Below are 12938 nucleotides of genomic sequence, written 5' to 3'. Positions count from 1 at the left end.
CCTCTGACCTCCCCACCATAATCTAGTGCCCTAAAAAATCTGCAAAGGTATGTCGGGGCGCTCGGATCATGTTATGGAAATTGATCCAGAGAATTTTATAGTGCTGGCCTTCCATTGCTATATCGTCTTGGTGCGTTCTTTAAGTAAATCCTTATATACATGTATATCACATAATATTGAGACGATTCCTAACAGTTTTTTTAAAAATGTATTTTCAGATGTTGTCTTAAAAGTAAATGCCTGCATATTTGATGACCATTCGGAGAAAACCAACAAAGACGATGAGCGTTCGACAAAAATACCCAGGGTTTCTACCACCCCGATTTGATGGGATATTTCGTCCACAAACAACGACCACTTCTAAGATATTCAATTCCTCAGTCTATCCCACAGGCGTTCGCACTAAATCTTTACAGAATATACAAAGTCAAAAAACGACATGTATGTTTGACTTCACTAAGAAAGAAAAACCCGAAATAAAATGTACGACTAGCCAAGAGATAAGAAAATCATGTACGCCTGGGCTCTCACCTCGAGGATTTCGAGATACACCCCGATCTGGTCGATCGTTCAGAGATGGTGGATGTAATTGGGTCACAACAGAGCAGAAACAAAATACACCTGACGTTCGTGACCATCTGTACATTAACACCTTCTTTCCAGAAGAGCGTCCTATGAGATATCGTGAATTAACATTACCGTCAATCCATCAAGATCGACCATGGTCAGTTAGTGAAGGAAATCCATCTAAACGTTTCAGTAAGCATGACGCTCATCAACTTATTGGTACAGACAGCCGTAGACAACATAAACCACGAATAGGTTTGGCGGGAACAAGCAAAAAAGATTCACCAGACACAAATTTGTTGTCAGTGTCTTTTGATGTTAAACAGATCCCTAATCCAAACAAAGAACAAGATATTCAACATTCAAAAGGATTCGCAAACGGTGTTCGTCGCATCTACAACTCACCAAACTATCCGAAGAGACCAGTGGCCTCGGAACCAGGGAGATATCGACCATTTTCCACTGTAAATATTCACAAATCACGTCAAATTTCTGCGCAAGTTTCAAATTCACCGAAACATTTTGTGTCGGTCAATCAATATATGAAATACGTTGAAGATAAACTATTTGAAGAACGTGTGAAAGTTTCCAATCCTACAAATACAGCTGAATTATGTCCCAGAACAGGAATAAATACATCACTTTCTCAATACCACGATCCAACCATTCGAGCCCTACAGTCTGTTATCCATGTTAATATGCCATCATCTAAGGGACATTCATCTTCTGGAAGTTCATCGTCGTTGACGTCGACTGGCAGTAGATAAACTGAATTTAGTGTTTGTTTGGAGATAGATTATGTACGAGAAATTCATTTACATCCATCACACAATACTTCATCGTCACAATACCAAGCCGCATCTACCGGAGTGGCTAAGGGGATGGGGCTTGGGGCAAATTTATATCCCCTTAAAAACATATTTGAGAGATCATAATGGTTGCACCAAAAACTCATCTGCCAGTTGATATGTCTTGTGGTAGACTACAGGGTTGCGCTTTTTTTATTTTATAAGCTGTGTACGTAAAAGCTTAAACGAATAAAGTCGTAATATTTTGCCTTCCTAGCATTGACGGCGCCAGTCTGTAAAGACTGGGGGTACAAGTGGGGGTCATGCAGACTCAATGGGGGGTAGGAGTCCAACTTTCGTGGTTGGGATTCAAAATGAGGCAGCTCATATGAAATATTTGTATCACGTATTATGTATTATCTTATATCATGATGTATGCTGATTGGTTCAGAAACCAACCCCCCCCCCCCCCCCCCCCACCCAAAAACGCCGCACTGCTTCCCAGTTGAAAATGTCAAATTGCATTACAGTAGGCCCTATCATTAAAAATGTCACCTAAATATGTAGATAATAAGTAACATAATATTTGTCAAGCAACTTCACAATCAAATAAAACCACTCTGCCCACATTTTTACTTTACAAGAATTATATGCTCTAGGTTTTCTCTCTCAAATATGACCACACCTATAGGCTTTATAAGTTTATACATTACATTGAGTGTTATGTAAACTAGGCATACACTCGGGGTTATTTAATATTTCATGTGAATCGAATGAAATAAATATTCTTGGTGTATCTTGGCCTATATAATTTGTTTCATTTTTAAAAAATTGCCCCCCCCATTTGTGGCCTCCTTGCAGTGGGTCTAAGAGCTGCCACAGGCCCCCATAAGCTAACGGATATCTGACGGCTATGGATGAATTCTGAGCATTAAGAGAGCTTACTTTCCTACTTTTGGCTTCAAACTAAGCCTGAAGGGGGGAGGGGCATATCCCCTAGAATACCACGTTTATATGCCACTGAGGCCCCTTTAGCTAGGATTGTGTCTATATACAGCTATGCCCTCGGATCCCCTTTGAGGATTTTAGATTGAAGGCATTGAAGTTGACAGAAATCAACAAAATATTTAGTATAATGTAGTTTCGTGTCTAACTACAATGTTTCCATTTATTCTTGGAGCGAAGTGTTTTTCTATATTATCGTAATCATTTCTGTAAGCAGACTTGCGTGCAATATCTAGATTCATCAAGTAAAACGCAGTTTAAATAGAATGTTTCGATTAATGTGGTCTGACTAATATGAATATAATTGGTTACCTCCCTTGGAGAGAGCTCTACTTGAGAAGTTACAAGTGGTCTAATGTAGTTATCAACATAAAATCAACATTTTTAATCACCACTGATAATTAATACTTTTTCCTGTTTTTACAGCCTAATTAGTGTAAAAAATGTAATACGTATTTCAAAAGGAGAAAAATTAGATATTGTCACCATCAAGATGTAGCTCAACTTTTGTGTTTAGGTTTATCAGAGTAAGTAACTTGGTCACTCGTTTTTGTTTATCTTTGCAGACTTTCCTTTTCTTTTTAATATGTTAGGCTACAATACGGTCCTACTATAAACTTGGCCTACTGACTATGGTCCGTTTCTGAATCACATTTTGTATACAGGGCCTACTCATTAAACAATTTAATTAAGAATGGTTGTAAACTATGAAAATATCTCTCTTTGGTTGTGAAAAGTTCAACCAATAAAAAAATCATTAAGGAAATATGTCTTTCTCTACTAGAAGGCAGATGGGCAGAAGATCAGACACTACAGTAATTGCCTGTCCAAAATGTGGGTCACTTCAGTGATTTTCTTTTCAAAAGTTAATGGCCTTGAAGTAGATTAAAAAAATTGTGTACTGTAGCCCTTCCATTACGTAATAAATTATAAAATTGTTGTACCAACTACATGGTTGATTGTTCTGATAGTAGACTTATATTTTTGTAGATCGCCAAACTGGGGTGTGGAAAGTCAAAGGCTGATTCGCCAGTTCATAGTAGTAGTAGTGGTTATACCAAACGTGGCGACGGCAACAAAATGGCTAGCAACAGTTTAAATGTTCCCTCCTTTCCTAGTACGAATTCACAACAACGTATCTCTACTGCTGATACCACTGTTAGGGTTAAAGTCTCCCTCAAACCAGGTAGATCGTTAATGGATTGGATCAGATTAGGACGAAGTGGTCAAGATCTCACTGGTGTTGGGGGCCAAATTTTAGAAGTTTCAGAAGAAGAACTTGCCAAACATAATACACAAGAAGATGGCTGGTTGTCTTTAAGAGGTAAGGGAAGGGTTTTTGTTGTTTTATTGGTCTACAAGTCGTTTCTGAAGTATTGGTAACAATATATATAACATTAGCTTATTTTGGGGCTGAAATGGACCTTGATAATTTATGTCTATGGAATATTTTAGTAAAAGAACTTTAATCCCCAATCCCGGTTATTTTCACAGTTGTCGCTAGATTATTGTTAGTTTTGGTATATATATGTCTATAAAAGAAAAAAGTCTTTGTGCTGCAATTATTGCTTTTGAGTGGTTTCTAAATCTCTATAGTCACTTAGACACTGGGGCTTTGCTGGTCTTGTGATGCAGTAAAAGGTTACATATGTAAGACAGCAAACTGGATAAATTATTTTGGTGCTATCATTTACATGTACAATTACTTTGTAAGCTTATATCTTTACAGGTAAAGTCTATAATGTCACGCCATATATGGAATATCATCCTGGTGGTATAGATGAATTAAAAAGAGGCCTAGGTAAAGATGCCACACAACTTTTTGATGAGGTGAGCACAGCATCTTTTGACTTGAATATATTTTTTTTTCTTGAAAGTTTTTTATTGGTATTTCAGGAAATTTTTCTTATATTACAAATATGATATATTCATTTACATTAAATAAGGTTTTTTCTAAGGCAGTATCAAAAAAATCTTTTCAGATACACAAGTGGGTGAATGCTGAATCTATGTTAGAGAAGTGTTTGGTGGGCAAATTAGTAACTACTAGTGTCAGCCAAAGAAAAGGTAACAATACATATTCATGGTTTAAACAGATATATTCATCTTATTTAATTTGCTTGAATAGTCTCTTTAAGATGAAGAATAATAAACTAAAACCACAGTGATGCAGCCTTTGCTACAGGGTAAGGATTCTTCAACCGTTTGAAATTAAAGAGACAAAGGCTACTGTTTTGGCAAAGTTTCCATCATAGAACACTGCTCGTGCATCAATGTGCATCATCATTATTACCCCTACACTTACAGTATATGTTTTAATTATTATTATTTGCAACTATAACTGGTAATCGGACACCTTAAGTGAATGGATGTTGGTTTCAAATCGTTGTTGTATTCCCTATTATTCATCTAAATGATAACTGGTTTTTATGCCTTTATGTTTTTTAGCCAGTACAACATCGAAGTCCAGTATCTCATCTAGTAAACTTAGTGCTAATGGTAGGCAACTTATAATCATATCTTCATATCAAAATGAAATAATGTTTAGTTCTTAATCATCTTCACAATGCCAAACTTATTCGCACTAGGTCTTATACCTTGACTGCAACAGTTATCTTTCTTGTATAATGGAATGCATCAATTTGATTTGATTGTATACAAGCAATTACAGCAAACTAGGGCCCTTGACAGAAAGACTGTCATACTTTACTAGGTGTTTACAGATTATCTGTTGAGCTCTCTGATTGGCTGTATTCGCTAGCCCACAATCCAATCAATTGGCTGCATTTACAACTTCGGTGAAGACAGCTATTGAAGTCAAAGTATAAGATGAAGTCCATAATAGCTTAACATTATGAAGATGGTTCAAAATAAAAAAAGGTATTGATAAGATATTTCTAAATCAATATTTGTTTTAACGGTCTGATTGATTCAGAGTATGTTATTATTGTTTCATTGTTTCAGGAACAATATCAATAGCTAATCTTAAACCTCCTGAAGCTACTTCACCTCTTCCACCAAAGTAAGTCACTTTTACTAGCCAAACCACTACAGTAATTAAGATATATCTATAATAAGCATAATGTTATTTTATGCTGAGTTTAAGTACCTAAAGCACCTTAATCAACATATGCAGTGCTGCAGAATAATTGAAATTTCTAGTGTGCAATTCTGTAACTGATTGAAGTTATGAAGCCGTGTGCATTGAGCAAAATATTTCCAGATATCAACATTAGCCAAGCCTTTTCGATTTCAAAACATAGCAGAGCATACAGACTTTTTTGTCTCATCCAAATGACTAGAGTCTTTTTGTCATCTCTGCATATGCACCGTCATTAATGGCAAAAAATCTGGTTGGAAAAATCAGGAAACTTGTGGAGCTTTGTAAGTTAGCAAACAAGCTATGAACTCACTGTGACATTCAGCTTCTGAGTTTATGGAATGAGATATTTCTTGGTAAAAACTAGTTTGTATTGTAGGTTTGATTGGTATCAGACTAATAAAACTATAACGTTGGTTGTTTATACTAAATGGGGTGATATGTCATCAGAATATGTTATAATTAGTAAGGAAGATAAAGAGTTAACTGTTAATGTAAATATTAAAGACCTCACATTCATTATACATACAGGTGAGAAATTACTCCTGATCAATGACTTTGTTGTCTTCTCTTATGTATTTAAAAGGGATATATAATAGGGTTCTGTTTTCAACATCTGATTTTCTCGTCTGGCCCCTGTGATTCCTGTAAGTACAGAAATTCTTGAAGAGATTATGACAAATCACAGAATCTGTTGGATTTTAATGGTATTTTGGATAGTGATAAAAAATTCTGGTCAAGTTTTTCAATCAAACCTGACTTGAAATCGGAGCGATGTCTTGGATACCCTCTTTTTTTGTATTCCTGCAAGTCCAGATATTGATACTTACCTTTTTAAACAGATATTTCCTAATAAAAGTTTTAAATCTGAGGGTCTGTTAATTTCGATTCCACAGCCAGTGCCTCTGAAAGTCCGAATGTTGTCATCTTTAAACCCTTAACACCTAAACATATGTCAACAGCAAAAAATGATTTCATTATTAGACGCTTGTTCCACAGAAGCAGGGTTGCTTACTATTAAAACCTTAACGCAAGCTAAAAGAGGTGTGCATTATTGGAACCTGATAAGGTCATCCTGAAAATGACTTTCATTAACTATAATCAAAGATGTAACAGGAAATGGAATAATTTGATCAAGAATTATATGTAATTATTATGATGCCTTGATAATAATTGATAATTTGAGGTCATGTTGAGATAATATATATTATAATTAACAATAGTTGATACAATACTTTCTTGGTGACTGGTCTGTGTGGCTCAAAGACATTTTGCAGTTAAAAGGTGCAAAGAGGCTGAACAGTTCTATATAAAACAGACATTGACAGTTGGAAAAATTTTATATTTGCTAATGAATGACATGAATGATCCTCTATTAATGAAATACATTTATACATTTTAGAATTAGAAGATGGAGTATCTTGCGATTATTCAATAAAAACTAGTAAAGATGGAAAAGTAGAAATAGTGTTACCGAAAATACAACTCGACAAGCAATGGTCGGGGCTGGGAAAATCTTTAGATAAACACTGCACTTACAAGAAAACAACAGAATTAGGTAAGAATCAGCATTGTTATCAAAAAAAAAATTGTATACACAACCACTGCATGATCTTTGATTTACTTCATCTCTGATTTATTACATGATCTTTAGTTTACCATATAATCTTTTATTTACTGATGGATTTTTTGTTATTTAACATGATTTCTGATTTACCACATGATCTTTGATTTACCACATGATCTTAAATTTACCAAATTTGAACTTATCCGTGGATTTTTGATTTACTACATGATCATTATTTTACCATATGATCTTTAATTTAACCACATGATCTTTGACTTGCCACATGAACTTTATTTATCACATGATCTTAAATTCACCACGTGATCTTTGATTTACAACAGAATTCTTAAACATACTCAGTATGTGTTAAGTATGAAGCTAAATATGCAACCATCGCAGATGATGTCTTTTCCCCATCCATGCATGAAAACAACTATCAATACATAAGTCTGATTCTGTTAAGTTATAATCTAGTGGTGGTTTTTTATTTCAGCTGTACAATATCATGAATGTAAACTGGAATCTGTTTGTAATATTACTCATGATGTCAAATTATTTTGTTTACGACTACCTGAATCCACATGGATGTGTGTACCAATAGGATATCACATACATGTACATCATATCATATCAGGTACATTATCTTTCATTTCACCTTGACACCTACATGTTGACCGCTTTAAATTGTGGATTTATTGAATTTGCCAAGCCTCCGAGAAACTCTGTAACATGGAAATAACACACACGAACATATTTCAGAGCCATTTTGAATCTCTTCCTCAACCTAATAAGACAAATTTCTAAAAAGACTATAATATATCAACTAAGCCTTTAAAATAAATTCAAAAATGGCTATGAACTACATTCTTGTGTGTTATTTCCATGTAATGTCTATGTCCAAATTTTATTATTCCTTGACCTGACCTCTTTTATTTTCACCAATTCATGGTTTCCTCTTCAAATATGAGGAAAAATGCCAGAATCTTAGGAGTTGAAGTTACCTGAGAATGAATTTTGAAAAGGTTGTTACAAAGAACAATTGCCAACAGCCCAAATAGACATGTACAGATCAGAGATGCTGTCGTGGCTGATCATGTGGATTAAGCAGACAGCTCTCACTACTTCTCAAGAAATTTGGCTCCTTTGTGATTTAAAGTAGCTATTATGACACTAATTTCATGTCTACTTCATTTATTTCCATGTCTTTAGACTGTCTGATTGACTACAGCTAATGTTAATTTAATATATATGTTTTAGGAATGGAAATAGTAAGAAGTTATACGTGTGTTTCACCAAGTTTAACCAATGTTGATAATACAGAGGGTAAAGGACGTCTGATTTATTTAATGATAAAGATTTATCCAGATGGAGCAATAACACCCTGGTTAAACAGTCTTAATATAGGTCAGTTATTAATTTAGACATTATGCCACGTTATATAGCAGATGTAAAGATCAAAGGATGACCCATCATGGTGGCTGCCGAAAGTGGGTTTTGAACAGGTTCGGTCTGCTCCAATTCTGACCTCCATGGAACTTATTGAACCAGATTATTTCACATTCAAAATTTTCCCTTCTATTCCTTTCCTCCGCCATTTTGAATTCTGTCTGCACCTACTATTTATTTCGACACATGTGAAACTCTGTTCCTACTTGTTTTATTGAACATCTGATTGATGGGCGCGTGGCAGCCTCCATATGTGATACGATAGACCGACTAGATAGGAAACCATTTACATGTGTTCTTTGGTGCAGAAAATTGCATTCTGTAAAGGCTTTTTTCCTGTGCATGCAAATTCTTCAGACTTTTCTACTTGTATTCTTAGATTGGTCATGGACAAGTTCAATTGTAATTGATGCTGAGTTATTGCCCTTGACAAAAATACAATTTTGATAAGATTTTGATTAAATGTGTATGATTATGGAAGTTGGTTTTAAAAGAATAAAACACTGTAATCAGTTTTTTTCAAAATCACTAATTGTTTTTACAGGTGATACTGTTGACATTAGTAACTATGACGGTCATTTTAACAGTCAACGTTTGGACAATGACCACCAACTAGTATTATATGCAGCTGGGACTGGCTTTACACCTATGGTTAGATTAATACATAGAAGTCTACAAGAAAACTCCAAAATAAAGTAAGTATATCAGATTAGATCAGTACATAATTATGTTATAAAGAATTTTTAGGTAGAGTTTTGTATTATTTGTCTAAAAATTTGCTCTGTAAAAAATAGCTTGACTGCTTTTCAGTTAGGATATCAGGCATCTAGTTCATTTGCAAGATCATATTGCTGTAATTGCAGACTGATTCCATACAATTATTTGATCCATATATCATGGGTGACTGCATGTTTTGACTTTTTGGTACCGTTTGAAAGCTTGTAAAAGCGTGGATCTTGTGTATTTTGTTAAATCTTTTTATTATTTTTTTTACCGCTATACGTTGTTTTCATTCTTTGAAAATTTAAACCTTGTATAACACTTTGAGTACTCCGGCCTATTAACTAAATACCCATACAAATAGTTTTTGATTTTTCTCGAAAAGTAATTTTACATCATATATCTTTGTATGAGGTTTCAAGTGGTCACCCACTACATATAGAATGCTATCAGAAAATCCAATATCTCAGCAGGATGGTTTTGTAGATAAACAAAACTTAGATTGTTATTCTGAAAAAGGGTAGGGATTGTGTAAACTCCAGAAAATATTCAGACAGCTTTTTCTGTTTTAAGAACGAAACAATTATAAACTTTGTGATTTAAAATAAAATGTCTATTTTGTAGGTCTGTTAAATTGTTATTTTTTAATAAAAAACTAGAAGATATAGTGTGGAAAGATCAACTAGATCAATTGGCAACTAACTCTAAAAACAGGTTAGTTCATTACTTATTTTTATTAATTACATCATTGCAAATATAATGTAAACCCTTCTATCCTCGAGTGCACTAAGAAAACAAGTTGGCATAACCTAGTAATAGTGAGTGGTATCGTTGCCTATTCCATGGCTTTACTTGCTAGATATGTTCTCTGTAAGTGAAAGGAAGCCTCGGTGGCTCAGTGAGTTAGACGCTTGATCGCTAACCTGAAGGTCCAGGGTTCAGTCCTGGCATTGGTTGAGATAATACCTTCAGATTTTCAACCCGGGTTCCCCCTGTCAGTGATTCAGGCTCACATGGTGCTGAAAAGTAGGATGTAAAACTCTATTCATTTCATTTCATTTTGTAAGTGAAAGAGCAGATTTTATTTTAAAAAAAATCATTTGTATAACTGGTCAAAAAGTCATTTTCAAAATGCATCATGAGGACCTATCAACTTTTGTTCTCTTACAAAAACTTAAAGCTGTCATGAAATTTAATTGGTGATGCCTTTTACACCTGTTAATATTTTACGATAAACATTTAACATAGCATGCCCTCTTTAATTTCAGATTTGAAGTCAAGTATATTTTATCAGAGGCAGATGACAGCTGGACTGGCTTAAAAGGTCGTATCCGAAAGGAACTAGTTTCTGACCATTTACCGAAAACTGTTGATAGTAATACTAAATTATTAGTATGTGCTTGTGGTCCAATACCTTTTACTAAAGAAGTAATGAGGTAGGTATTATGAAAGTAATTCCCTACTTGCTCTCTTTATACTGAACTTAAAGCTATCATTCCTAAGATTTAATAACTTAGATCTGTGAAGGGTGTCAGATTTTGAAAGTTGACATTGGACTAACTTTTTTAATCACTGGTCATGGGTATGGCTTAAGAATTTTTCTTGTCCTTGATGGTTTAATCCCCTAATCACACTGACACTACTGGCTGCTTCCATAAAAAGACAATTTCAAACCCATTGTTAGACGGAAGTATTGACGTTAAACCCGATAAAGGTATGATAGCTTTAACCTCTTCATTAAGTAACATTCAAGTGTACTAATGTTATTGAAAGGATCTTAATTTTTTTGATTTTTCAGATTAACTAAAGAACATGGCTGTCAAGAATCGCAACTACATGCCTTTTTAGGTTAATCTAGTAGGTCAAAGGCTGCTAAACGGTAAATTATCCAGATAAACCTCCACATAAAAACTCAGTAGTTAGTAGATATGGGCATGAAAAAAAAATTCAAATACAGCTCTATATACTTTGTTTCATTGATTTTCTGTGAGCTACTTCACTCATTTATGATCTTAATACATTTACATGTATTTATAATGCAGTTTTAAGAATTTATTCAATCAAATGGTTTGCTCGTAGTAAGAACTCGACAATAACCATAATATTGGTCAATTTTGCCCTTCTGCTCCTGCTCGGGATAATGAAGATTGGCGATGCCACGCAGTGTGTAATAAGGGAAATTTTGTTAGGAGAGCAGCATTGGCCTACTCCAACAGTCAAGGGATCTGTTATATGCATTATCTGTACAGAGGATTTGACATTGATTTTGTACTGTAAGCCCACTCAAATTTGCATGAATTATTACTCTTTGATCAAATTTTTGGGGTAGGATTAAGAGTAAGTGAAACAGAATATCTAGAGCTGTATTTTAATCTGATATCTTTGTAATTTGACATCATGTAGTAATACATGTCAAGCTACAACCTGCACAACTTATATTAGGATTAAAGGGATATAATCATCTAGATATTTGCTTTCCTGGCCCAGAACAGACTTTTATTTAAAGGATTGTAAAGAGGTTTTCTAAACTTTAAAGGGATTGTAAAGAGGTTTTCTAAACTTTTCATGTGTTTCAGGGACACTGATAGCATCAATTTGCACTATTCCAATTTTTATTCCAACATCTGTGGTTCTTGCAATTCCACTAAAACAAATACGTTTTTTTACATCACTAGAGGGGAACTGCATAGATATTAATAGTAGCCGGTAGCTGTCATAAAACGTGTTAGTTTTAGTTGAATTGCAAGAACCACAGACATCGGAAAAATGAAAATTGGAATTGTGCAAGTTGAAGCTATCAGTGTTCCCGATACACATAAAAAATTTAGAAAACCTCTTTACAATCCCTTTAATGTGTATCAGAGACGCTGATAGCATCGAAAATTGAAAAGGTGCAAATTGATTCTATCCAGTGTGGTTGAAACACATAAAAAATTTAGAAAACCTCTTTAAAATTCCTTTAACAAAATTTACATGATCAATAACTTCCAAGAAGATCACTGTATTTATATGGTTTCTAGTTTCTGTTTAATTGTAGAGGAACAAGAAGTTAAATTTTCATTCCGAAAAGTGATAAAGAAAGCTGAAACTGATTATTGGCTTGTTAAGCAAATATTGACACGATCAAATCCCTGTATGATATTTCTTACCTTTGTGAAATAGTTTCCATAACTTCTGCCAAATATCTACTATATACATCTATGTTTTTTATTATAAATATTTTTTCATTATTTAAAGGTAGTAAATTAAGATTTAGTTTTTGAACACGCTATAGATTTAGTCTTAATAATCTTTGAAAACTTTGAAGATTTGGGTTGGAATATTTTGGAAAATATTTTGGTTTTATGACATTTAACATATTTATGCAAAAGCTTAATGGCTTTATAACATACATATATATTTATTTATTATTAAGGTTGGGTAAAATGAACAAAATAATCGATAATCGTCGCTAGGAATTTATAATTTTGATTATCAATTATCAAATTTCTTAATCGATTATATTTCAAAGTTACATTTTCTCCACTGTACCCATTAACTAGTAGTAATCACTTTTACATAGTTTCCCTTCAGCACATAACTTATCCACAATAAACTATAATAACTAATCAAAGCAAGAATATACTATAACGCAAAAATAACCTTTGAAATTAAGAAGTTTGGCATGTTTTTAATTTAGTATTTCTCAATTGAATTATTTCGATAATTAATTGATTATTGATCGGTAGTCTGCAATTGATAATCG

General features: G+C 33.9%; 2 protein-coding genes across 2 annotated transcripts; both read left to right on the top strand.

The window, feature by feature from the left end:
* Positions 1-236: 236 nt before the first annotated feature.
* LOTGIDRAFT_169295 (hypothetical protein) lies at positions 237-1334 on the top strand (the record flags this gene model as incomplete). Its single annotated transcript, XM_009067615.1, has 1 exon — positions 237-1334. The coding sequence occupies one exon, from the start codon at positions 237-239 to the stop codon at positions 1332-1334; it is 1098 nt and encodes a 365-aa protein (XP_009065863.1).
* Positions 1335-3440: 2106 nt separating this feature from the next.
* Positions 3441-10633, top strand: LOTGIDRAFT_133451 (hypothetical protein; the record flags this gene model as incomplete). The annotated part of the gene is made up of 10 exons (XM_009067614.1): positions 3441-3684; positions 4090-4190; positions 4343-4524; positions 5840-5991; positions 6863-7018; positions 7521-7661; positions 8285-8431; positions 9018-9168; positions 9818-9907; positions 10462-10633. The coding sequence occupies 10 exons, from the start codon at positions 3441-3443 to the stop codon at positions 10631-10633; spliced, it is 1536 nt and encodes a 511-aa protein (XP_009065862.1).
* Positions 10634-12938: the final 2305 nt, after the last annotated feature.

This window comes from Lottia gigantea (genome assembly GCF_000327385.1).
Source record: "Lottia gigantea unplaced genomic scaffold LOTGIsca_84, whole genome shotgun sequence".
Taxonomy (NCBI): domain Eukaryota; kingdom Metazoa; phylum Mollusca; class Gastropoda; family Lottiidae; genus Lottia; species Lottia gigantea.
The sequence above is the reverse complement of the archived record's forward strand: the minus strand, read 5'-3'. Positions and strand labels throughout refer to the sequence as shown.